The following is a 27490-nucleotide window of genomic DNA, read 5'->3' on the forward strand; positions in this document are numbered from 1 at the left end:
TTTTAACAAATAATCGAAAACGACATCAAAATCTACAGCCAATTCGTAAAAAATGTGACCAGATAAATGAGACGGTTGAAACGCTCCAATAAACGCCCTATAATAGTACTGTAAAAAGCCGTGGTGGCCTAGTGGTTTGACCTATCGCCTCTCAAACAGAGGGTCGTCGGTTCAAACCCCGGCTCGCACCTCTGAGTTTTTCTAAATTCATGTGCGGAATTACATTTGAAATTTACCACGAGCTTTGCGGTGAAGGAAAACATCGTGAGGGAACCTGCACAAACCTGCGAAGCAATTCAATGGTGCGTGTGAAGTTCCCAATCCGCACTGGGCCCGCGTGGGAACTATAGCCCAAGCCCTCATGTTCTGAGAGGAGGCCTGTGCCCAGCAGTGGGACGTATATATATATATATATATTTTTTATACGACTGGAAGGCAAACGAGCAAGTGGGTCTCCTGATGGTAAGAGATCACCACCGCCCATAAACATCTGCAACACCAGGGGTATTGCAGACGCGCTGCCAACCTAGAGGCCTAAGATGGGATGGGATGGGATGGGGTATATAGGCTGGGATTGATGATTGATAATAGTACTGTCAATCTAACACGGGTGGACGCCGCGTTGACAACGAGTGGACCTCGTGTGGTCAACGAGTGGACTTCGCGTGGTCCACGAATTTCCGAATAGTCTATTATGAAATGAGGGTGGGGAGCGCCGCGCCGACCGCGCTAAACTGGTGAAACAAGCCCTTGGAAGGTTTACTATGATTATGATTGACTAAACATATGTTCTTTGACAGATTTTAAATTGTATCAGAAAAAGTTTTTTGTCGCACAGACGTAATTGTTTTGCTTGTGTGGTCGCAGAGCAGTAAAGCAATTGTGTTTAGTCCATGGTCAATATGTTAAAAATATCTGTAGAAGTACTGAGATCGAATTTCTGCGCCAAAACATAAGACTGTCGCAGATTTCTGCGACTTGAATTTTTATTTTATCGATGTCAATAGTTATGAAATAGAAGAAAAATATATGTTTACTTAATAGAAAAACCTGCCAAAAAGAGCGTTATAACTTATGTGTGATTTAATTACTTCGAAGTGCGTGATATTTGATCTTTCTTGCAAGTAATAGGAGTACTTAATTAAACCCTACTTTCCTACTTTATATTATAAATGCGAAAGTTTGTGTGTGTGTGTGTGTGTGTGCGTGTGTGTGTGTGCGTGTTTGTTACTCCTTCATAGTATTTGGATGAAATTTGATACGTAGATAGCTGGGCGTCTGGAATAACCTATTATAGGCTACTTTTTATTCCGATATTCCCACGGGATAGGGATAAAATCTCGAAATAACAACCGCTGGGCTTAGTTAGTCACGAAATTTGGTATGTAGGTAGCTGGACGTCTGGAATAACACATAAGCTACTTTTTGTTCCGATGTTCCCACGGGACAGGGATAAAATCTTGAAATTTCAACCGATGGGTTGTCATGAAATTTTGTACAGTTCTTAACACAACCTCAATGAAAATCACGATATCAATATTGGGATTTCCCAGGGGAATTTTGTGAAATCCCGGAATTTCAATTGTTACTACCAGATCGAATAGTTTACGCGTGCGAAGCCGCGGGTAAACTCTAGTAGTCAATAATTTCTCAACGTTTACTGGGGTTAGTCAGTTTTCTTTTTCATTACTAGACTATTTTATGTATGTCCTCAAACAACGTTCTATTCACTCGCCTTCAAACGAGTAACTTACCAATTCATATGCAAATTATAAAATAATTATTATAAATGTAAATTATGATCATCTTCATGTCAGCCTTTAGGACGTCCACTGTTGGACATAGGCCCCCCCATAGATCTCCATTTCCTTCGGTTGGCAGCGGCCTGCATCCACCGTGAACCCGCGGCTTTAACAGGTCATCCGTCCATCTCGTTGGTGGACGTCCTACGCTGCGCTTGCCCCATCGAGAACTTTCGGCCTTTTCGGAAAATGGGTATTTAAAGACATCGATACAATTAAACGCTAAGAAATCTGCGACAGTTTTATTTTGCCGCAGAAATTCAGATTTCAAAGGGGTGAAAAATCAAGATACAAATAAAATGAATCTGCTTTATTTCAGTCAGCAGTTAGGAAAAATAAAATACTAAGAATTTTAAGATTTGAAATAAAAGTAACAATTTAAATAACATTTGGTTCTCCACTGGTGATCTTCATAACAAAAATATAGTAAAATAAGCATTAAAAAAAATGTTTCAAATGTCAAGGAAAAAAATACCTACTTTAAACAATGAGTAGGTCAGTCGTTTACAGTGGCCTTGCTCTAACCGCTGGACGAAATATTTTGGATTCATTTTGTTCTTCTAGGTAGGGGTAGTTGGAACCTAATTTTCCTAACTCTTTGTAATCTTCCAGAATGCAATGTGATATAAGCTTTATTTGATTTGTAAATTATGCATAGATTTATTAAATAAAATGCTCAATTAACAAAAAATCGTTTTTTTATGCGTCTGCCTGCGGCATAGCCAAAACGGAGAGTTATGTTCCCTTCTGCTGAGTGGGCCCCAATGAGGGCTATCGCGTATGAATTCGCCACTAGAGGCGCCAGTGTAGCTTGAGGTCTCCGAAATGTCAAATCTCATAGTTTTTGGGTGAGCTACGCGGGTTTATTTATAATTAGAATAATTTTGTGAATATTTTGCAATATCTGAAATTATTTATGGCAAATATGCGTTCCGGGGCAATGAATGTCTGTGTTTTGAGACAGTTTTGTCTTTCGGAAACCTTTGTCCTCCCTTTTTTCCGAACAATACGGGGACTATGCAACTCGTACTCTGCATGCTCGATATTTTTATGGTACGGTTTTTATGTATTAAATATCATTTTAATCTACTTTGTTTCACGCCCATAATAACAGACTGAATGCCATACTTAAAACCTCACGCAACAGGCTGATTCTAATAAAAGTGGCATGGCAGGCTAAAGTTAATTCAAAAAAAAATATATATGTTTTTTTTTTTTTTTGCATAAAAACAGCTTCTTGGTATTTCATTTGTTACAAATATGTTAAAGGGAACAAAGTATTCCTAAAAACTTAAGAGTTATGGGTTCTTGAAATATTGATGAAGCAGGCTAAAGTTAAATTAGACAGGCTAGTAGTGAAAAGTTACCAGGTTAAAGAGAATTATATCAAAAATCAAAAGAAATGTATCATAAGTTTAAGGGGCTGTTTCACCATCCATTGATTAGTGTGAACTGGCGGTTAGGTGTGATGCCGTCTCTATTTGTTTTGTTCGAATAGACGGAGACAGCATCACATTTAACCGTTGGTTAACGCTAATCAATGGATGGTGAAACAGCCCCTAAATGTAATTTCTTAAAAAAATATGAGTCTCTTTGAGGCATATATAAGAAAATAAAATTATTTCAAAATTATTCATATTTTATACAGGGTTATTTGTAATTTACTAGCATCCTTTTAACCCTAAACTCCTACCACTTAAACAAATGTTTTTTGTTTTACGACTTTTTAAAATGGAGCCGTAAAACAAAAAACATTTGCTAAATCATGTATTTTTTTTATTTTTCCTTCCTGTTTTCTTCGCTGATATTGTTCTTTATGTTTCCTTTGGAACTCAGCATAGACTTCTGGATTTCTTTTTATTTTTTCGTGTCTTTTCTTTTCGTTCTCCCTTTTTCGTGCTAACCTCTCTTCTCTTGTCTTTTGTTTAGTTTTTGGTTTCCCCATTACATGTCGGCCCTAAAATATTACGATTTAATTACAATACAATGCAATCAAATCAGTCCCTCCGATGAAATGAATGACATCAGATAGTAAAAACTGGCCAAATAAGAACGTACCTAGGCAAAATAACACGAAAAAATTCGTTTTAAACAAGTAACGACACCACTATTTTATACGAATGATTTTTTACAAACTGTAAAAATTTAGTTATAAACAGGATCACCATGATTGTTTTTTTTAATTTTCAAGCCAATAGTTTAACTTTTAGAGGGGGGAGGGGGTCACACTCCAAAAAAAATTGCAAAAGCTATATTTACGCAAAATTACAGATATAGTACTAATGGATCTAGTGCGGATAGATAAACAGACACACAAAGTGAAATTATAAGTGTTTAGTTTAATAAAAAGCAATTCTCTACATTTACTTTGGTAGAACACTGTTAGTACTACTTAAAAAAAAGTCCATAAAGTTATTCTTAGAAATTATATGCAATTTTAAATAAAATAATTTATAGTTCACTTTTTTCTGCCATGAGTCACTTTAGTCTGTGCTTCAGTTACAGATTAAAGTGACACAGATTAAAGTGAAAAGTGGATTCAAAAGACATTTACTCTAAAACCGTCAAAAATATGAATGTGCCACTCTTAATAACGTAAGTAAATACGTCATAATATCACATTAAAATGATTATCTAATAACGTCCCATATAAATAACATAAAATAATCGAGACAATGTAAAGTTAACATACCCGTTACAAACTCCAGTTTGCCGCCTTCGATCACTAATCGCCACAAAACTATGACAGAATGTCTCGAACCATTCCGTACGGCGGCGAGCCAGATATTGGCCGAATGTTTACCGATGATTAAGGTGTGTCTATCATTCTCCGTGTGTGAGTGAGACCCAACAATGCGAACACACAGACTACAGTGAAAAAATCGCTGGACAAACTTTGAGTTTGAATATTGATGTATAAAAATGATTTATTTAGGACCGTATTATTATTAAATGAATATCGTTTTATTGTTTTTGCAATATATTATAAAATATAATTTGTGAAATAGTACACAAATAATTCACAGGCCTAAAACCGGGAGCATGTCCCTTTTGGACAAGACAGACTACAGTGAAAATCGGTACTTACATTTATTTATTTTTTAAAGTAATAAGGTTAAATAAATAAAATGGCCTGGCCTCGGTGTAAAAGGTCTATGTTTACATATGTCAATTTTTATTTTTTCTGAAAAACTTATATTTAATGTACTTTCTATTCAAAAACTCATTGGCAGATTATAATGCCACTTTTATTAGAATCACCCAACAGTGCGCCATCTAGTGAGACAAAAAACGATAGGCCTCAATTCAATTCAATTCAAATTTAGGAAAAGTGGCTCCATCAATTTTTTGATGATTCTGCCAGTGTCGAGGTTGACAGAGACACGGTGGGTAGGTGGACGACTTGATTCAAAATCAGCCAGTTTTCGGTGGGAACGTCATTTATACTATTCGATGTTTTTTTTTAATTATTGACACAAAACGTCAAAGTTATCAAACTCATCTCAACCACGATACTAGCGCCAACTAGCCTGCCACAAAAACCAAACATTTTTAAATTGGAGAAAAATAAAACTATGAAATATTACTACATTTTTTATTAAAATGTTCATTTATACCTACCTACTCACAAGTAGTATTTTCGTATGTTGACTACACATGATTAAAAAAACTGCAATTTGTCATGAGTGTGAGGTTATACATATGTCAAAATCTGATAAAATGGCGCATAAAATAATGCCCACACGGAAAAGACCTCGTAAGGAGGTTAACTAACTGATTCCTGAGTAGACCAAGATACAGTACAGATGTAGGTACATCGTACCGTACAGCCATTTTCACATTTGACACTAAGGGGCTGTTTCACCATCAATTGACTAGCGTTAACCGACGGTTAAATGTGATGCCGACTCCGTCTTTTCGCACAAAACAAATAGAGACGGCATCACACCTAACCGCCAGTTAACACTAATCGATGGATGGTGAAACAGTCCCTAAATAGTTCATATTAATGGATATGAAAATTTCACTTATCCCCACTATCCCACTAATATTATAAACTAGCCGTTACCCGCGACTCCGTCCGCGTAGAATTCGGTTATCGCTATCCCGCGGGAACTATGCAATTTTCCGGGATAAAAAGTATCCTATGTCCTACCCCGGGACTCAAACTATTTGTAGACGCGATGAAGTAACAAACAAACAGATTTACAAATTTTCGCATTTCTAATATTACTAGTTAACCCGCGGCTTCGCACGCGTAAACTATTCGATCTGGTAGTTACAATTGAAATTACGGGATTTTACAAAATTCTTGTGGGAAATCCCGAAATCTATATCGTAATCTTCATTGAGGTGTTGTGTGAAGAACAACTATCCCGTGGGAATATTGGAATAAAAGTAGCCTATGTGTTATTTCAGACATCCAGCTATCTACATACCAAATTTAATGACTCTAAGCCCAGCGTAATCTGGCGCGCGGCAATGAATGGGTAAAGAGCTTTACAGACTGCAATGCAGGATAATGAATAGATTTCCCTGGCATAGATAATAGTTCGCTCGTTTTTGTCTCGAAATTCGAACTTGTGATTTTTTTTTGCTTAATATAGAAAATGTACACACCCAATATCATATTTTCTCAAGTTTTTCACGATTCTCAAGGTTTAAGAATCGAATTGCTTTAAAATTCCAGAGAAATAATGCGTTGTTTGGGAGAAACGTGTCAAAATGGTGTTGTACAGCGCCATCCTGCTCCGTCTCGTTTTTTTTGTCTCGTTCTGGCGGTTCACTTTTATATTATAGAAGATAGTGGGATGCGAAATTTTGTAAGTTTGTTACCATTGTACGTCTAAACCGGTGAACCGATTTAGATGAAATTCGGTGTACAGATAGTTTGAGTCCCGGGGAAGGACATAGGATAGTTTTTAGAATTGCAGTTCCCGCGGTATAGCGATAAAAAGAATTTAGAGTCGTGGGCAACTAGTTTAATATGACACACCTAGATGTAAAGCGGTACCGCGTCGCTCCAGTGGAGACAGCCTTGTTGGCAGGGAATCATGTTGACAGGTCTTAAAAATACGTCAGTTGATTGGTGGTGTTATCTTTTCTATCATCCCCGTTTGTATCCCCAGGACATGTATTTTGTTTATTTATTTATTTATTCCCCTTAATGGCGGCCATAAGGCTTGGGCCAATGTCAGTTGTACGGTGATTGTAGTTTTTGCAACTTGATAGCAAAATTCCAGAAACCACGCGGAGACAACTTGCTCATTAAAAATGTCAGATACGAGAGCAATATAGAATTTTGTGATCACTGTTCACTGTTAAGGTTAATCGCCGCATAAAACACTATCAAAATTATACTTCAACTAGCCAAAGAAGCAGAAATGCCAAAATTAGATATCGTCTACATTCGCCATGTTCGAATGCTACAAATCGAATCTGTATTTTGTTTAACACAATCATAATTAAAATATCTGGGTCAATCAACTTTTTAGTTTTATAATTCTGTCCTGTAACTCACGAGACATCAGTGATAGGTACACTTTGTTTAGAAAGATGTTTACTATATCTATTAGCATGCTTAGGAGATGAGCCACGAAGGAATTGCCTTATAACTATCACAACTCCTAATTTTTAGTGGATTTGTACCCCATAAATCATACTTTTAATAAGTAATTTAATGGGCTACTACGAAATTCGAAAATCGAAGTTCGTATCGTACCGTCCCTCTCTCGTATTAAATAATATAAGCGTCAGCACTAAAAAGTTGATTGGCCTTACAGCTCATTGAGATCCAAATAGGAGGGATCTATCAGCGAATAGTCGTCCGCTAGAGCGTCCAGATGCAGTGACGTCACGAAGTCCAGGTTGATGGACATATTGTCCGCGTGCTCATGGATCTGTCTGTGGCTCTCCAGCTCCGCGCTCGTAAGGAACTTCTGGTCGCACTGGCTGCAAGGGTACCTGTAAAAATAGTAGTTTATGCAACTGTTACGTAATAAGGATCCTTAAAACACGAGTGTCGTTTAAGCTGGCTACGCCTCGTTTCATAAAAGGATCACACGAGTGTTTTAAGGCCTAATTACGTACAGTTGCATACATTACTTTATTTACATCGATATATTAAATCCTTTATCATGCGTTCAAGCACCACTGAGAATGACCTGCACTATGTCTGCCCCACGAGCTCCTGCGCCTGAAGGTGAAGCTGCGCCACCACTCCGGAGCGGTTATGTTCATTACGATATCGATTTCGATGTCGCAATGAACATTACGACACAGCCGTGTTCATAATAGAATCCAATTTCGTAATGCTGGTCATTATCTATGGTTTTTGAACACATAATGGAGGATTTACTATATGGGTGCAGATAAAGTTAGGTGTGAGCGTGCCTGAGCTAGCGACTTACTCCTGAGGATATATGTTACACTGGTACTTGTGCTACCCTCGTAGACTCTAATTTCCTATGAGACCCTGGTAACCTTATATTGTCGGTACGTCACTTATGGCTATGCAGGCTAACAAGGAACCGCAGCGTGTGTCGGAAGTAGAAGCTGATCCCACAGATGGGACACCGGTAGGACTTCTGTTCTCCCCGTATTTGCTGGCGAGATGGGCAGCGGTACAGTCACCAGCATTAATATCTGCCACAGCGGAGCGTGCAAAAATATCTGACACGTCCTTCCGGCCCTATAAATAGAGTCGTATCAGATATTTATGCACGCTTGTTGTGTCAGATATTGGTGCTGGTGACTGTACACGACGCTTGTTGTATCACCTCCAAGCGTTTTATGATACCCTGGTACTTGTTGCCTCCTAGTTTCTTATGATTCACTGGTCCAACTCACCAAATGTCGTAGTTAAAGTTAGGAGGAGCGTACTTTTCAGCTAGCGACTGAGGATTTACCACTGGTGCTTGTACCTCGTAGAGTCTAGTTTCCTATGAGACCCTGGTACTCACTTGTGGCTATGCTACTAACATGGAACCGCAGCGCGTGTCGGAAGTAGAAGCTGATCCCACAGATGGGACACCGGTAGGACTTCTGTTCTCCCCGTATTTGCTGGCGAGACGGGCAGCGGTACACGACGCTTGTTGTATCACCTCCAAGCGTTTTATGGTGTCCTGGTACTTGTGTTATAGTGACACCTAGTTTTAAATGGATTGTAGATGTTTACTTCTGCGGGTTTATGATACCCTGGTACTTGTGCCTCCTAGTTTCTAATGATTCACTGGTCCAACTCACCAAATGTCGTAGTTAAAGTTAGGTGGGAGCGTACTTTTCAGCTAGCGACTGAGGATTTACCACTGGTGCTTGTGCCTCGTAGAGTCTAGTTTCCTATGAGACCCTGGTACTCACTTGTGGCTATGCTACTAACATGGAACCGCAGCGCGTGCCGGAAGCAGAAGCTGGTCCCACAGATGGGGCACCGGTAAGACTTCTGCCCTTCCCCGTGTTTGCTGGCGAGACGGGCGGCGAGACACGACGCTTGTTGTATCACCTCCAAGCGTGTTATGATGTCCTGGTACTTGTGCTATAGTGACACCTAGTTTTAAATGGATTGTAGATATTTACTTCTGCGGGTTTATGATACCCTGGTACTTGTGCCTCCTAGTTTCTAATGATTCACTGGTCCAACTCACCAAATGTCGTAGTTAAAGTTAGGTGGGAGCGTACTTTTCAGCTAGCGACTGAGGATTTACCACTGGTGCTTGTGCCTCGTAGAGTCTAGTTTCCTATGAGACCCTGGTACTCACTTGTGGCTATGCTACTAACATGGAACCGCAGCGCGTGTCGGAAGCAGAAGCTGGTCCCACAGATGGGGCACCGGTAAGACTTCTGCCCTTCCCCGTGTTTGCTGGCGAGACGGGCGGCGAGACACGACGCTTGTTGTATCACCTCCAAGCGTGTTATGATGTCCTGGTACTTGTGCTATAGTGTCACCTAGTATTAAATGGATATTTACTTCTGCGGGTTTATGATACCCTGGTACTTGTGCCTCCTAGTTTCTTATGATTCACTGGTCCAACTCACCAAATGTCGTAGTTAAAGTTAGGTGGGAGCGTACTTTTCAGCTAGCGAAGCGACTGAGGATTTATGTTACACTGGTGCTTGTGCCTCGTAGAGTCTAGTTTCCTATGAGACCCTGGCACTCACTTGTGACTATGCTGGCTAACATGGAACCGCAGCGCGTGTCGGAAGTAGAAGCTGATCCCACAGATGGGGCACCGGTAGGACTTCTGCCCCTCCCCGTGTTTGCTGGCGAGGTGTGCGGCGAGGTTGCGGGCGCGGGTGAAGGCCGAGGGACAGTGCTGGCACCGGTGCGGCCGCTCTTTTAGATGCACGGTGCGGATGTGCTTCGTTCTGTTCGCTGGAATCAATGATATTATTTATACAGCGTGTATTTTTGATACTACCTCAAACTGTAACCAGACGAAGATTTTAGTGCTGTGAACCGATATCAAAACAAATTGTTAATTTAGCATTAACTACCAGAGCGTAATTAATTTTTGAAATTTTTTCGAGCAGCAAAGTAATGCGTACAATAATTTGATACGAGAGAGAAGCGTTCTGTGACAGCTGTCACGTCAACAAGTGCGTTTTTTTTTAATAAAACAAAATGTGATTATTAGGGCCTTCGCTAACTGCCCTTAAAGTTTGAGGTAGTATCAAAAATACACGCTGTATAAAGGAGGTAGGTATATTTTCCTTATGCTGTGATAGGCTGACTCTCTCTTTGTCGTAAAAGCCATGAAAGGATAATATAAACAGTCCATCCGAAAGAAAAAAAAAGATAATATTTATTATTGTAATAGTAATTACTGCCGAGGCCGGGAAAAAGCAATTCACGAATATTTTAACCGCCACTGCGTGCTTTTTTTTCTTAAAGTACCTATAAGATCACGCTAAAACTGTATTATTTCAAATAAAAAAAAAAATTGAATTTGGTTCATTTAATAAAGAATTACCTCTCAAAAACGATCAACACATAATTATTAGTTCTAGCCAGCAAATTAGTTACCCAATTTGCTGATAGATGACGCTGTACCCTCGACGTTGAAATTCTACTTCGCGCTGTTTAGATTTCCTGAGTTGATGGGGTCGGGATGGATATGCTTGATATTATTTCATGAGTACGGAACCATATCTAGGGCGTGTCCGACACGCTCTTGGCCGGTTTTTCTTTTGTCAATAATGTAAAAAAATACAAAAATAAAACGCCTCATAGTTCGGGCATAATACACGTAACAAGGAGTAGATCAACTCGGACGTATTCTTGAAAATTATACCTACGGCTACGCGGAGCGCTAGGGTTGGCGACTAGAAAAAGTAAAACAGACGTGTGTAGAAGTATAAGTATGTCTTAAACTAAATAGGTTTTTAAAAATGTGAATTATTAGTTCAAATTCATAAATTTGTTCGGATTTATATTTTGATAGAAGATTTAATTTGTAAATAGCAATTTGCATATTTTTTTAATGTAATTTTCTATAAATAGACACATCAAGATGGTTTACATTTTTGAGTAGGTACAAATAGACTTTAATAATAAAGTACCCAATAGGTATTAATTTTACCTTTCAGCATCAGCAGGAAGTTGAGGTACAAATAGACTTTAATAATAAAGTACCCAATAGGTATTAATTCTACCTTTCAGCATCAGCAGGAAGTTGAGGTACAAATAGACTTTAATAATAAAGTACCCAATAGGTATTAATTTTACCTTTCAGCATCAGCAGGAAGTTGAAAAAATGACAATGTTGGTTTTATCACCGTTGAATTTAGGCACCCGTAAACACTGCAGTATACACGTTGTCGTGACGCCGACATTATTAAATAATAGTACATTGTGTCTTAAGGGCGGTAAATAAGGGATTACGAACGAGCGTCTATTAGAAGCCCGAAGTCGAAGACTGAGGGCTTTAATGAGTCGACGTAATTCTAGTACGCCCGTGCGACATACAATGTTTTTCATCACATTTGCGAATAAAATTGAATATTTGTAAAAGAAAAACTAATATTTTTTCAAAAATTGCCGATACCGCTGACTACGCTCTTGGCAGCGCCAGCCTCCGCGCCGCCCCACCCCACGCAGCATGCGCCCGACGTGCGCGCGCCGCGCTCCTGCACGCCATGCAGTATCACACTCATTTACCGACCTTGGGCTTCATGACAACAAAATTAGTACGGGCAATGACTCATTTACCGACCACGGGTTTCATGACAAGCACGTTAAGGTCGAGGGTTTTATTTGGGGGGTTTCAACCTAGGTAGCCTGCATGTTAAGACACTGTTTACGAGCAAGTGTGATGAAAAATATTATAGTACCTAGTTACTTAGTACCGAGCGCTAATAGCCACGTTACGGAATCGAAATGGGGCGAATAGAGCGGGCGGCGCGGCACGGCACACGACTAGCGACCGGACTGCGCGGCGTGGCACTGCGTAGTTTTGTCTTGCGAAGATTGGTTAGCGCCCGTGTAAATGACGCTTGGCTGTGTGCGTGCGTCGATTCGGGCGCTACTAAGAAACATCTTCATCATTTTTGAATTTGAATATGTCGATATTTACATTTAAAGTTGATGAATGAGAATCACTGCCCGTTAAGTGGGCCAGAAGGTTTCCGACATGTCGCGTACCAAAATTGTCTTAGAACTTCCAACAAGATATTTCATGGTTTAATAGGTTGAACTTCGCGGGATAGCATGTATTTGTACACCAATCATGTTAATTTACAAAAATCTGCAATTGTTTGAAAAATGTCGCGGACAGATTAGTGTCGGTAAAAAAGTTGATTGGCCCAAGTACCACGAAAATTCCGGACTCTGCTATTGACTTACGGTCCTTAAGGATGACTTATAAGTAACTTGCTTACCTGCATAGGCAAACTTGGCCTGGCAGAACTGGCAGACATACTCCGGGGTCTCTCCGTGTGCACTCTGCACGTGCCTCAGGCGTTGCAGGAATGTCGGGAAGCGCAAGCTGCAGTGTCGACACTTGAACGGATCGCCCTTCGAGTGGACACGCCATGTATGCGCGTTGCGAGTATTGGAGTTTGAGAATTCCTGGAACAAAATGACAATATTAATGTAACGGCCCAATATATTTTGACTAGGTTTGTAAAACTAGGGCTTGTAGAGTTAGAAGCTTGATTCTACACATGAGATCTGACAACTGATAGTGTGAGCCATAATTTAATGATCTCGTCTTGACAACATTTTATATAAAAATGTTTCTGGTGGCCATTGACATCTATGTACCTTACGGCATTAGACTGGCTGTTTGGAACAGAACGCGCGGCGCATCAATCATCAATTATATCACTTTGACACAACCCTTGTCAGGGACGTAAACAAACTATAGTGAAAGGTTCACAAATCCGCGCTGTGAACAAATTTTGCGCGCCGTTTTGATGTAAGAAACATGCAGTCACTTCTACATAGATGTCGATGCTGGTATGCTGGTGGCTCTCCTTTTCAGTGGATAGGGATTTGGTAACTAGCTTAGAAATTAATACAAAACCGGGAAGCGGAGCGAGAAAGGAGCGCGAAACGGAGCTGGGAAACGGGGAAGCTCCGCGAATGGAAAAACAGTCCGCTACTCCGCATGTTCTCGCTCCGCCCCGCTGTCTAGCTCCACGCCTCCACAACTCCACACCGCATTACTTTCTCGCCACGCTTCGCTGTCTAGCTCCGCGCCTCTGCTACTCTACTCGGCTGTCTAGCTCCGTGCCTATAGCTCCGCGAATGGAAAAACAGTCCGCACCGCAACTCCAATCCGCATTTCTCCCAGTGGCGATGCGTTAAAATTTACGGTAAACAAGCCTACACGAAAAATACTAAAACGAAGGAAAGTGTAGAAAGGACGGATGTGGGCGAGTGGGTCAAAATTTAGGCAAGCCGATGGGAATCGAGTTGTCACAAGGCCACACCACTGGTGGGCAGGCAGTCTATGACTGGAAAGGGGACCGTTCAAGTATTACGTAACGCAATTTATGGGTAGGTGGGGATGTCTTGTAAAACGTTACGATGCGTTACAGTTTCAGACAACGCGTTACGTCACAGTTTTTTTTTTGTAACAATTACATGCTATAGTACTATGCTATAATGTCCTCAAAAGTGGGAAATTCGCATCATCAGTTGTTGTTCTTGGGCTATAAATGCTCTCATGCTGAGTTGCCTTGCCAGTGTGTCTGTGCCAAAAAATGACAGCTTAATTCAAAAAACGGCTAAAAAAAGCTAATAAAATTAAATAGATGGTCATATTTGGGTGTTTCGTAACGTTTAGGAAGGGGGAGGTACAGAAAAATGTTACGGCGCGTTACATTGGTCAAAAATCTCCAATTGCGTTGTATATATAACGCCCCCAAACGTAAGTCAAAAAATTACGCCGTACCTTGTCGCAGACTTTGCAGACGAACGGTCCCTCCTCATGGATCCTCATATGCTGTCGCAGCCTGTTCCTGGTGGCGTGCGCCTGCCCGCACTCGCCGCACGCAAACTGCGGGTAGTGCCAGTTCATATGGTTGCTTAAAGCATGGGGGGTTTCGAAGCGGGCCGAGCAGAGGTCGCACACTGTCTGGTCTGGTTGGAGAGTGAAAGGCTGTGAGGGGGGTTTGGCTGGAAGAAAGTATAGCTTATAAAGTTTTTGAACTGAGCTCATCCACTTGAAAAATTGTTCGTTTAAAGATCCTACTGTAAAATAATATTATAATGCAGTAATTTTTCGTGTGCGAGTGTAAGTGTTGATAATTTGTGTTTGTTACTCCTTCACGCAAAAAGGTGGGACATATTTGGATGAAATTTGGTATGTAAATGACATCTGGAAAAACACATAGGCTACTTTTTATCCCGATATTCCCGCAGGATAGGGTTAAAATCTTGAAATTACAACCGCTGGGCTAAAATTCTAAAATGTTGCATGACTGTTTTTAATCTCTTCACCGCCACAAGGAAAACAAAGTGACGTGCTCTGTACGCCACAGGAAAACCAGCAACAAATCAACTTGTTTTTAATTCCATTGCAGAAGGATTAATTATTTCGAGTTGAATATTGGTCATGTATAGATGACCGTGGCGTGAGGCATTCCATTGGCTGTCACGACTGGATGACTGTGGCGGTGAAAAGGTTAATGCAACGTCAATGAAAACTACGGTTTAATTTTTCGGAATTCCCATAGAAAATTTGCTAAAATAAAATCCATAAATTTCAATTCAACTGCCACATCTATGGATAACGCGTGCGAAACCGCGAGCAAAAAGTCTAGTAATGAATAATCCTTACGTTTTTTTTCTTTTTTTGGCTTTTTAGCTTTAACTTTCTCAACATTGCCAGAATCATTCTCTTTCACAGAAGCTTCCTTCTTTCCCGCATTTTTCTTACTTCTTTTTTTACTTTTAGCTTCTTTGCTTGCACTTGTATCACCTACATCAGTATCCATCAAATTCATTGATTCATCCTTTGTTTTTGCATCATTTACTTTTGGATCATTTACTTCCTTTGCAGTATTTACAGTGTTTTCATCCGGATTTTGTAGTTTTGTACAAATCTGTGCTAATAAACTTATTTCATCTCTTTTTACTTTCACAACTCTTTTGATAACCTTTTTCTTATTCTTAATCAGATCTTTCGTATTTGACTTATCTATGGTCTCAGCTTGGTTGAGAACTATTTCGTCTTTGTCTTTTGTGTTTCTAGTTACACTTTTCTGATCTATATTACCTTTGCTTGCTTCGTCTTTTTCATCTATTGGTACATCAACTAAACGAGTTATACCTTCTGGTATTTTGCCTACAATACCAACAGGACCTGCCTCTAGGTTTAGCATTTTTACTAAATTATTGTCTTTTGCATTTATCTTACCTTTGCTTTTTATAATTACTTTTTTCTTATCAACTATTATATCATGATGTGCATCAACTATGTAATGTTTGTCTATTTTGTCAATAACACGTATTTCTCCCGGTTCCAGATCATTATCAACTAGTATATCACTTAATATGTCAATTGAATAATTTTCTACTGGTTTATCTAAAAGGTATGACTCATTTGGTAGTAAATCGAGATCTGAACCAGCGTTATCTATATGCATATCATTAGTTCGCATAATTTCACTAACATTATCATTACTATTGTTAAATAATACCTTATCTACTACAGCATCATTATCTAATTGAAGCAAAAAACTGGGTTCATCATTTTCATTGATTTCTTTGCCATCATATATTTCATCCAATGTGTAGGGCATTTGGCCAGTTTCAGAATTTAATACAGTGTCAATATCATAGTTTGTATCAAATGGCATATCTTCCAAATATTCTATTTCAGAATACTGCTTATTTGTAACTGTGGCTGTAATTATAAAATATATATATATATTGCATTGGCTAGAAGTAGTTTTAATTTTTTAATTATAGAATTAAAATGGGCGAGACTACATCATTTTCGGCCATTACTTAAACTGCTGTGTATAGATGTAGTGAAAAAAGTTTTTACACAGGCCAAGGTAAAATCAATCTTATGTCAACGCCATAAATACCTTAACATGGAAAAACTTTTCTCACTTTATCTATTACAGGTCACCTCTCAGAATGAAAGGACTTGTGCTGTACTTCCAACAGTGGTCTAGAACAGGTTGGAACTTAAACAAGCACTATTGATTGAATTACTTTGCAGTATGAGTACATTTCCTCACTACATTTCCCTTTACTATAAAGCTTGTGGTATACAGGGTGGCTCATTTAGATCGGTCAGTATGGGAAAGTCTGAAACTATAAAACATACGAAGATCTGTTCTTAGGAACCGTGTCATCGATTTTAGTAACAAAAAAAACTGCATTTATACATATTATTAATGAAACTAAATTATTAAATTAGAAATTGTTAACTATTCATGTGATTGAAGCCCGATATAAAGTGCGTAGGTGAGGTAGATAACTATAGGTCCACTCTTGCTGGCTCATGCAGAGGCACCGACTGACTTCAGACTGGTAGAAAATTATTGTTATGGCTTTTGTAGTTGGTTAAATTTTTTGTTATAAATTTTTTTAGAAGTCTGTTAATAAAAGTGACATGATTCTTTTGCAGCCTGCTTGCTGAACAGACCGGTTTTTTGTACAATCAGTTTGTTACTTTCCTCAGCGTCATTGCAACATCAGTTCATCAGCAATTTTGTTACAGTATATTTATTTTACTTTTCACTCATTTAGATCAGAGATGAGAGAAAGCGAAACACTTCAATATTTATTATTATTACCATACCTTGAGCAGATATCAGCCTTTCCTTGGCCTGCAGAATTTCATGCCTGAAATCGTATGCACTCTTCAATTTCATGCTGCACTCTTCACACAAGGCTCTGAGACCAGAATCTGGAGCAATCTGGAAGAATAAATCGTCAATCACTCTACTGTTACCTGGATGACGGACAGGGCTGGCCTTAACCTAACCACCTAGGCGCCCTGGGCGAGTCATGCCTCTGGTGCCCTTTTAGATACGTAAAGTGACAAAATGACAGGTTGTTTGTTAGACATCAAATACTCATACTCGCTCATATGAGACAAGTCTGTTAAAGTTAATACGCTGAGTCTAGGTTTCTTTCAGATTGATAAATATAGGTATTCAAATTGAGTGGTTAAATGACCTTCACTCTGAATTAAACTCGAAAGTACGCGTTCTAGCAGCTTTTTTGTCACTAAAATCCCCCATTGAGCAAATTTCATTAACATTATTTGTTAGATACCCTACTAGGTTGGGTTATTTTGGCCCTTGAGATTAACTTGGTTCTGATTTCATTATTGCATAGAGAATATGGCTCTTTGCCATGTGATTGGTGTAAATTGACCAATCACATTTTAATGTTTTTATTTTATGTGGTTTTCATATGGGCCAGTCAATCATTTCTGAGGTCCCCGAAATAAATATTCAAGAATTGTTTTATTTAAATTGTAGATTTGACTGTTAAAGTTATTAATAGGGACAATTATTTTTTGGTGGAATAAAAAAATTTGGACTTTTTTATCTGCGATTTCTTCTAACCTTATTAAAGCTATGGTAATTAAGAAAGTTTTTTTCATTAATTGATATGCTGGGTTATTTTTTTATAATAACTGTTTTGCAAAAAAGAGTTTTTTTGGGAATTTTAATGTGTTTATGACTAATTTCCTTGAAAATTTAGCATTGCATTTGTAACAGTAGTTGTCTACCATGAAACTACATTTAAAAACTGACATTTTAGGTATTAAGATATATATAAAAAAATATGAAATAGGCATTGAAATAAAAAAATTACACTATTTTTTTCAACAGAACAGAACATCCAATATAAGAAACTAGTGACTTTCTGACAGGGTAGTAAAGGACCTTTTTTGTACAAGTACCCTGTGGTAAAAGATGGTCGAAACTAGTAATAAATAATTGCTAAATCAAGAATTGTTACTTACGACGCCCCACTGTGACGCGCGGGTGATTCATACCTCAAACCTAAACCTAGTTTAGTTTAAACTAAACTTTTAAAAGTGTTTCACGGCAACCACTAATGTGTTTTTGTTGCGTAGAAATGCAAAAATAAATGTTCATTAATTATGGACCTCTGCATAGTAAAGCTCGAACCAATCAATAAACAAACGCATTATGTAGAAATAAGATCAAGATACATAAGTTCGCTTGGCGGCAAAAATTCGCAGAATAATTTGAAAATTACCGTTTCGAGAACGGCTGGATCAAAGTCAGTCTGTGCCCAAAAAAGTAACAGAATCCATCTTCCGTGTTCGGAAATCGAAGAACAATGGACATAACCTTCAACTAAAACGCCGTAAAAGTATAATATATCTATTAATTTACCTCGATATTATAGCAATTCTTTATCACATCGACATAAAACTCTTCTTTTTCATTAATATTACACACATTGTAAGAAGTAAATATATTCAAGTTACGGCCGGCCTTTAGGCAAACCAGACAATTGTCGTCTAAATTTGAAGACATCTTTAGGATCTTAGATGTCTCTGATTAAAATAGCTTAATTTTAATTGAAATGGTTATAGAACTAGTAATTATAAGGAAGTAAAGAAATTGTATTCCGGTAATATTGGGCGTAAACTTCGCTTCGCATCACAAACGCAACTTTGTTTGTTTTATTATTAAAAAAAAGTTCTGTCATGATGCCACAGATAAATAAGCTATGTAATTTCGGTTGGGAAACTGCTACTAAACTTGTTGACTACAAGTTTAAAAATGATCCACAACGAAAAAGAGAGTGTAAAGTTTTAGAGTTCTATGATAATACGACTTTTTTTATGATGATAATTTATACAATTTACTTCTTTGATTTAATTTTGGTGAAATACGACTGATTGTAAATTGAAAATGTCTGTTCAGCAGGCTTCGTAAAATGAATCTCAAAAACGCCGCGCGCGATTGTCTTTTGTCAAAACAAATTCAAACTGAAAGAAATGGTATTTTTGGTTTGCTAATATAAGAAAATATTTCACATTAAAAATGGAGGAGCACGACTTTGTAGGTTGCATCAGCTGCATGAACACTAACGATTTGTACAACCTATTTGCTACTTATACCGACAATGTGGAAACTTACGCGAAAATGTTTGAAACCTGTTTCGAGTTGAAGGTAACAATTTCTTTTTTAAATGTATTTTTATTACAAAGTTCTTTGTGTCATAGTCCAGTCAATACTCGTATGTTGCAACCTCTGCAAATTGAATAAATATTCGCTGTGGTAGTAATAATAAAAAGCCATAAGTGTGAAGTGTTGTTTAATTTATTTTATAGGTTTTGGACGTGTCTAGATATATTTGCGCCTCATGTGCCCAAAAATTAGAAGAGGCTTATGTTCTCAAGGAACAAACTTTGAAGAACATAGCCATGTTGCAGAGTATAAAAGGTAAAAATACCATTTTATAGCCCTGAAAAGTTCAAGAAATATTTTTACAAAGAATTTTTTAAAGAAACTGAACGTAGTTAAACAAGTGTGATGCTTTTGCATAGACGGTAGCGCCTCTGTCGCCTGTTTTGCTTATTAAGCACTGCAATTGCAGCATTATTTTCATTTAATAAAGGCATTTATTTAGTTTCACCTGTCCCGCTGTTCGTCTGTCTGTCTGTCTGTCTGTCGGTCTGTCTGTATGTCTGTAATCAAATCTTGCAAGTTAAATTCAACCAACTTCCAGTACCTGTTGGATTGACTTGAAGTTTGGTATATTTATGTAAATTGCGTGACAATACAATAATCTGGTAGTGACATCCTAAAGGTAGGCCAGGATCGTATCCACAGGACGGACCACTTCAACGGTTAATGGCATCGACTTGAAATTTGGTATGCAAATGTAGTTTGGGTGACAATACAAGTACAGTCAACAAAAAGTACAGTCACCAAAAAAAGCTTCAGTCACCAAAGACATAACTAACTCACGCTTCTATCACTTTGTCTATGGAAAATGTATTACCTCGTCAGGAGGTTGGCAATATTTTATTGTAGTTCTGGATCCTCCAGGGCTACTTCGAAACTCGAAACTCGAAGTTCGTATCGTACCGTCCGTCCCTCTCGCTATCGTATTAAATAGTATAAGTGTCAAAGGGACCGCACGACACGAACTTCGAGTTTCGAGTTTCGTGGTAGCCCTACTGTTGTTTTCAGACGAAGAGTACCTAGACGAGTCCATTTTGGAGGAAGCGGAGTCCATATCCGAGGACGTAAAGCCTCAAGACATGATCACCAGGAACCCTGGCTCCGAAGCTGGTGACGACAACGAACTGGACGGTAAGAAATTAAATATTAGGATAAGCGCGAGTTTTTTATGCTAATAATTTTAAGGATTTAATTATTGGGAATTCCCATAGTTATTTTTAGCATCTCAGAATTTTGGTTATTTAGATGTGGAAATGAAAGTCTGGAATAAAACAATTCTTTCTGTTTTTAATTACTTACTTATTACTTTATTATCATAATTTTGTTCTCACAGCATCCTCTACCCTCTTTCTTCCTACTAACCTTGTTTCCCTTCGCCCCCTCCCTTCTAACTCCTTTTCCTCTGGCAGGAGACTTGGAGGAAGAGTATGCCATCCAAGCTCTGGATGAAACCACTTGTATCTACTGCGACCTTCAGCTCTCGAATGCTAATGAGGTAGAGACATATTTAAAATAATAATAATAATAAATAGTAGCATCCTCCTGGGTCAAAAAATATATCTATTCAATCCGTCCCAGTTAAACTACGGTCTGAAAATACATCTGGTCTGGCTTGAGTCTAACATCTGGTAGCATGGTGGACGGTTGTTGTGTTGACAGATGAGCACTGGTTGAGTTCGAAACGCGTCAGTGTAAGTGAGGTGGTGATGATAGATGGGTTTGTGTGATTTGTTCTTGCAGTGCGGATGTGGAGGAACTGCATGGACACACATTTCTTGCATAAACATAGCTAGCCATAAGGCGCGGATGAGCAAAGTAATTTTAAAAGCTTTTATTTAGTTCCATCTGTCCCGTTGTCTGACTGTAATCAAATTCGACCGACTTCCTCTTGATGGATTGACTTGAAATTTGGTATACTTATTTAGATTGCGTGACAATACAATAATCAGGTAGATGGCATCGACTTGAAGTTTGGTAGGTATGCAAATGTAGTTTGAGTGACAATACAAGTACAGTCAACAAAAAGTACAGTCGGCAAAAAAGGCTTGTATTAAAAATGAAATTTTTACCAAAAACTTATTTTCAGTCAGAATTACGTTCACGGTCACGTTTTTTTTGTCAGTCAAACAAGGACACGGAAATCTGAGAAATATGAACTCATAGTCCTCTCTACCTCTGTTTCAGAGGCCATAGATCAAACCGGTAGGCTACCCAGAGTCTACAGCTATTTAAACCAGTAGACTACCACGGCTTACTGATTCATCATCATCATAATCATTAAGTATCAGTTTAGAGTTTAGACATAGCAGAGGCGTAGCGTGGGTATCAGCCGCCCGGGGCGGAAGAAAAATTTGCCGCCCTCTTAACTAGGGTACCGTAAACTGCTTCAACTTTGCCCTCTGGCCCCAACATTGCCTGATTCGATTTAGAGTCCATAACTTAGCACCCTTTAGGTTTTAAAACTTTTATCCCCCTGTAATAATAATTCCCGTGTAGATTTAAGTTTAAAACCTATAAGAGCAGTTTACGGTACTCATTACAATCGGTCCGTATCGTAAGTGCGTCATTTTTTTTTGTTATGGAATTACCATCATCATCCCAGCCTATACACGTCCCATGCTGGGCACAGTCCTCCTCTCAGAATCAAGAACACTTGGACCGTAGTTCCCACGCGGGCCCAGTGCGGATTGGGAACTTCAAACGCAGCATTACATTTTTTTAATGTGCCGCCCGGGGCCCCCGCCCCAACTAAACTATGCCACTGGACATAGGCCTCCCCCATAGACGTCCAGTTGCTTCGGTTGGAAGCGGCCTGCAGCGTCACAGTGAACTCGCGGCTCTAACCAGGTCATCCGTCCATCTCGTTGGTGGACGCCCTACGAATACTCTTTCCATTTTATGCCATGCCATGCCCCTTAGGTGGAGGAGCACGTGCGTGCAGTACACGGCTTGGAGCCTCGGACGGGCCAGAGGCTGCGGGAATGCGATCTCTGTGGGGCCACTCTTACTAATAACGTGGAGGACCACATTAACAGGTTTGTACAGGAATATATATTCCACTCAAGGACTCTACCCATTACACCGTATCATACCATGACCGTAATAGCAACGTGTCAGCTAAAAATATATTCTTTGTATTGAAAAGTATGAGATTATGTCCACTTGCACGTTTCGTAACCAACCGTCGTTGTCGCGTGTCATGTATGCGCTTGACATTCCGTTCCTTACACGTTCCTATTACGGTAATGGCATGACACGCTGCAGCGGGTAGAGACCTTTAAGGTTCATTATTTTTCATCTCTCCTGTTCGGAAAGTTGAATTTTCATGGGTAGATAGCCGGGTGGAAAATTGCGTTTTCATCTCTAGGGTGGAAAGTATTTATTTTTTCGATTAGCCACGGAGTCAAAGGTAATTGAGTTACGTCAATGACACTTTTTTTTCACGTTTCGGCATGGCCATCTAGATGCACGTCGTGACCAAGGAGCTTATATAGGTACAACACTGGAGGTTGAACGCCGAACATCCGTTTGAAACAAGAAATTTGATCTTAATTACGTCACGAACATATTCCGTCTCGTTCTTTAGTTAGGTTAAGAAAGAGATTGGAAGTCATTCGTGAAATGTGAAAGAAAGAGATGGAATATATAAATAAGTAATAAAGGTCAAACTTCTTCGTTCGGCGTTCAACCTCCAGTTTTGTATAGAAGCTCCTTGGTCGTGACGTGACCAACTCGATTTTTTTTTATAGTCGGCCGTGGCAAGTGGCCAGTCGAAAAGGTGCCGTTGGAGGTTGGATATAAGTAAATAAATTCATTATTATTCTCATTAGTATTTTACTTTTCTCACAGTCGAAATGAAAAGTAGTGTCTGTCGGGTGAAATTACCCATTTCCCCTCGAACTATTGGCTATCTCGGGTGAAATGGGTCACTTTCCTCCCTTGATTATCAATCTACTATAGCCCATCTACACTACACATACATACGGTCATGCATGGTCGGTATAGGCATACTTACGATATCTAAGTACTTTCTTTGAATCTTAAATTATGCTGCGCGCCAAGCCAACCGCGCGTTCATGCCTAAATCTGTCAAAATCTGCAGTCTCTGTACATTAGTTGTTCAATCCAGATGCCACGGGAGCAGCGCCGATGCCGACAACCGTCCGTTCCCGTGCCATTTCTGCGACAGCGTCTACTCCAGCCGGAAGGCTTGCTACACACATCTAAGGATGAAGCATGGACGTGAGTTGACGGATCATCGTCGTCTATGATACCTACATTCATCATCAGGGCCGGCCGGCCTAAGGTGCTCCGGGCGCCTTGCCTTGGCTTGGCTCCCTTTTAGATACGACAAGCGACAAAATGACAGGTTTACACGTAGAATACTCAACTTCTTCCTACGTGATTAGTGTATAAAATTTTAACAAAAAATAAAACCGACTACAAAAAACCATGAAAATAATTTTCTACCAGTCTGAAAGTCGGTGCCTCAGCACGAGCCAGGAGTGATTGAAGCCTATACTATACTCGTATAGTTGTAGGTGAGGTAGACGATTATAGGTCCACTCCTGCTGGCTCGTGCTTTTGTGCGAATAAACAGAGATGGAATCACATTTATCTGTCATAAAAAAATATCAATGAGTAGTAAGACAGGCCATTAGTATTTTTTCTATGTTTTAGTGAAATTGAGCAACGACCAGACTCCAAAGTACACTCCGCGTGAGCGCAAGAAGTGTCACATTTGCGAGCGAGACTTCAGCCAGAAGCAAATTCTGAACAAACATCTGTGGAAGGCGCATGGCTATGAGGTATTGTTTTTTGTTAGGCACATTCACAAGGTGCGTGATATATAGTGATAACAAGACTTTTACCTTAAGGGCCTACGCTAGCTGGCGCGGGTACACTGCGCGGGTGCAGGAGGGCTACTAAGAAATTACGAAATTACGAGAGTGAAAGGACGGTAGGATACATCTTTCATTTCCCAATTACGTCCCACTGCTACAGCCTCCTCTCAGATCAAGAGGGCTTGGGCTAGTTCCCACGCGGGCCCAGTCGGATTGGGAACTTCGCACGCACCATTGACGCGTCGCACTTTGTGCAGGTTTCCTCACGACACCTTCACCGCAAGCTTGGAAATTTCAAAGTACCGCACATGAATTTTGAAAAACTCAGAGGTGCGAGCCGCTGTTCGAACCCACGACCCCTGCTGAGAGGCGATAGGTCAAACCACTAGCCACCACGGCTTCCGGCGACGGTAGGATACAAACTTTGATTTTCGAATTTCGCAGTAGCCCCACAGGGGATCTTTCCACGCGATTTTGCTCATAGAATTCAATTAGGCATTCACGTCCGTGCATTGCAAAAAAGCATCATACCTAACGGTGGAGATTTCGAGTTTTACGCCGATCCTGTGGGAATATCGGGATAAAAAGTAGCCTATGTGTTATTCCAGATCTTCAGCTATCTTCATACCAAATTTGATCCAAATCCGTCGAGCCGTATTAGTGTGAAGGGAAGGAGTAACAAAAAATAGGATTAAGTTTCATTACAGGGCCTCTTATGGCTTTAGAACATTGGACAGATAAATGTAATCTCGTCTCTGTTCATTCGGACAAAACTAACAGAGACGACATCACAATGTCACAGAATTTATCAAAGAATAGTGATACGGGCCTTTACCTCGCAGGTACAAAAGCGCAAAGCGTTCATATGCCCCCTGTGTCCAAACCGCGTCAGCTACGGGGCTCAGTTCAGCCGCCACTTGCTTCGTGAACACCGGGTGAGGGAGCACGTGGAAAGGCTGCATCTGCATTCTATGGATGGTGCGTGACTATTTATGATTTATGGTAGCCTGGTACCTAGATGAAACGTTTCATTGAGGAGTGGCAGGCACAGGTATATTCAGGATTTTCTTTTAAGTTATTTATGGTGTAGTGTCCTGGTAGCAGTTTAGAATTGAATTATATTCATCTAGTGAGCAAATATAGAAACTCCAGCATCCTGCATTGCACCATTGAAACTCATATAATACTTATACAACTTCTGAAACTCTTCCTACGGACTTCAGTCCTCAGGCATAACTGTGCCTGGAGGTAGTCTCTCTATTATAGCTTGTTTGCCCTCACCTGACTTCGTTATTTGTTTGTGTTGTAAGACCTTACCTACTTCTTGCCACATAATTCTAAGTCAAAGAAAGTACCGCAGTAGGTTTTGCTGATAGTTTTTGTACGAAAGTACTGTTGAACATGGAAACTGTCAGACAAATGAATGACGGACAACAAATAGATCCTATATTTTATTTTCCTACTTAACACGAGAACCAAACAGACTTTTCAGGAAATTCGTCTCAAAATGCTCAACTCTTAATTTTCAGAGTTCATGCTCTTCAAGAGCGCCATCCAAGAAGAGACAAAATACCGATTCCGCAAAACGACTGCCAGCAAGCAGACCATAGAAGGCATCCGCTCCCACTACATGTGTAGTCAATCTGGTGTCTACGTCTGTCAGGTGAACATTGACTTAGTTCTAATGTTCTAATAGACCAGTGCAGTAAGAACAGCGACATCCAAGAGGAGATAGAATAACTGCTTGCCCAAAATGACGACCTGCAAATAGACGGAAGGCATTCGGTCCCACTACATGTGCACTGTGCAGACAAGCTGGTGTCTAAGTCTGTCAGGTGAACATTGACTTACGTCTAAGAGCACGGAGTAGTGTAGTGAGAAGAGCGACAATTTCGTTGTCGGCACTTTAGCGTGTAGACACTTTTCTTCTTGGATGTCGCTACGACATCCAAGAAGAGAAAAGTGTCTTTATTTATTTAATCAGGCGTTACTTTGCGCTGATCTAGATATCAATAACTAAAAACAATTGCTTTGCTCACCCGTATCTTTATGTATACTACCACTACCACGCTACACTAACGCGTTGTGAACTCAACCAGAGCTCATCTTCACAACACAATCGTTCACCATGGTAGCATGGAACATCTGCTATGGCGATCGGTTGTGTTAGATGTCTAACATCTGGTAGCATGGTGCTATCTCTGAAGATGAGCTCTGGTTGAGTTCGAAACGCGTCATGTAGTGTGGTGGTCGTGATGATAGTTGGGGTTTGTGTGGAGGGTGGAGGAACTGAGTTTTAAGTTAATTGAGAAAAATATAGTCAAACCAATTAAAAAAGGGTGCCATAGAAGCCACCCGTACGTACTATTACATGGTATAGTCAATCATATTTCCCTTCTAGGGCAAAGGCAAGCGTCCGGCGCCGGAGCGGCAGATCTACAAGACCGGCAAGGCGTGTCCGGCGCATATGATCGTGACGGAGACCACGGAGGGCGTGCTCGTCACGTTCCACAAGACGCACGTGGGACACGGCCGTGAGTCACACTTGACTTATTTACAATACGGATGTTAAAGGACCCATAAAGTATGGAAAATGTGGTTTCAGTTAATATCCTGAGGATTTGATATGTTATAGATTTAAAAGAACAAGAGCCTCTAAAAAACTTAACTAAACTCTGAAAGGGACTCCAAAACAGAGGTAACACCCTGAGAGACTTGTTCAGGACTTTGAAATCAATAACAAATCAAAATCACATTTTTCACCTGAGCTTCTAGTATGGGCGTGTACACGAAAAACAGGCGCGGTATTTCCATGTCGGTAATTCCGGGCTGGTAAAGAGTGTCACCCGTTCACGGTTGGAATTCCATCCATCCATTTATATCCATTGCAGCCTGTCCTTACTACGAACCGCGGGAGCCCAAGAAACCCAAATCGGAGACTGTATCCTCCCTCATGCTGCCAGACCAGGAGCTAGAGATCATGGAGAAGCACGACGTGGACACCGCCTGGATCTGCGACTCCTGCGGCATGGGCTTCATGGACTCTGCCAAGTTCAGGGACCACGTGGCCACGCATGGCCTGGCTTTGTATCCGTGCCAGTATTGTTCGAATGTGAGTGCTTTTTGGGTTTTATAATGTCTTCAATGGCTTAAAGATCTTGTATTTTTGTGTTGGTAACCTTGATACTGGGAAGTTCCATT

At 39.9% G+C, this 27490-nt stretch overlaps 2 protein-coding genes across 3 annotated transcripts; one reads left to right on the top strand and one right to left on the bottom strand.

The window, feature by feature from the left end:
* Positions 1-5383: 5383 nt before the first annotated feature.
* LOC141442978 (uncharacterized) lies at positions 5384-18925 on the bottom strand. 2 transcript variants are annotated; one of them, XM_074108192.1, is made up of 7 exons: positions 18642-18925; positions 17063-17180; positions 15086-16153; positions 14198-14421; positions 12678-12867; positions 9960-10173; positions 5384-7766 (listed from the first exon to the last, which is right to left on the bottom strand). In XM_074108192.1, the coding sequence occupies exons 1-7, from the start codon at positions 18783-18785 to the stop codon at positions 7580-7582; spliced, it is 2145 nt and encodes a 714-aa protein (XP_073964293.1). In that variant the 5' UTR covers positions 18786-18925; the 3' UTR covers positions 5384-7579. The 2 variants fall into 2 exon arrangements, with proteins under 2 accessions (XP_073964293.1, XP_073964294.1); XM_074108193.1 differs by lacking the exon at positions 18642-18925 and adding an exon at positions 18502-18635.
* A 314-nt stretch (positions 18926-19239) lies between these two features.
* LOC141442702 (uncharacterized) lies at positions 19240-27484 on the top strand. The gene is made up of 11 exons (XM_074107770.1): positions 19240-19427; positions 19589-19700; positions 20454-20576; positions 20855-20940; positions 22365-22480; positions 23575-23687; positions 24126-24253; positions 25132-25267; positions 25819-25952; positions 26691-26823; positions 27181-27484. Exons 1-11 carry the CDS (start codon positions 19299-19301, stop codon positions 27423-27425), a joined length of 1455 nt encoding a protein of 484 aa, XP_073963871.1. The 5' UTR covers positions 19240-19298; the 3' UTR covers positions 27426-27484.
* The last annotated feature ends 6 nt before the right edge of the window (positions 27485-27490 follow it).

This window comes from Choristoneura fumiferana, chromosome 26 (genome assembly GCF_025370935.1).
Source record: "Choristoneura fumiferana chromosome 26, NRCan_CFum_1, whole genome shotgun sequence".
NCBI lineage: Eukaryota > Metazoa > Arthropoda > Insecta > Lepidoptera > Tortricidae > Choristoneura > Choristoneura fumiferana.

Bases quoted from the DNA above. Each gene is read 5' to 3' on its own strand.
- LOC141442978 (XM_074108192.1), bottom strand. From the start codon at position 18,785: ATGTCTTCAAATTTAGACGACAATTGTCTGGTTTGCCTAAAGGCCGGC. The intron at 17,181-18,641 runs GTAAATTAATAG...TTATTCTTCCAG, and splicing joins AGAATTGCTATAATATCGAG to ATTGCTCCAGATTCTGGTCT. The intron at 7,767-9,959 runs GTGAGTGCCAGG...CTATTTTTACAG, and splicing joins GTTAGCCAGCATAGTCACAA to GTACCCTTGCAGCCAGTGCG.
- LOC141442702 (XM_074107770.1), top strand. From the start codon at position 19,299: ATGGAGGAGCACGACTTTGTAGGTTGCATCAGCTGCATGAACACTAAC. The intron at 19,701-20,453 runs GTAAAAATACCA...TGTTGTTTTCAG, and splicing joins CATGTTGCAGAGTATAAAAG to ACGAAGAGTACCTAGACGAG. The intron at 26,824-27,180 runs GTGAGTCACACT...TATCCATTGCAG, and splicing joins GACGCACGTGGGACACGGCC to CCTGTCCTTACTACGAACCG.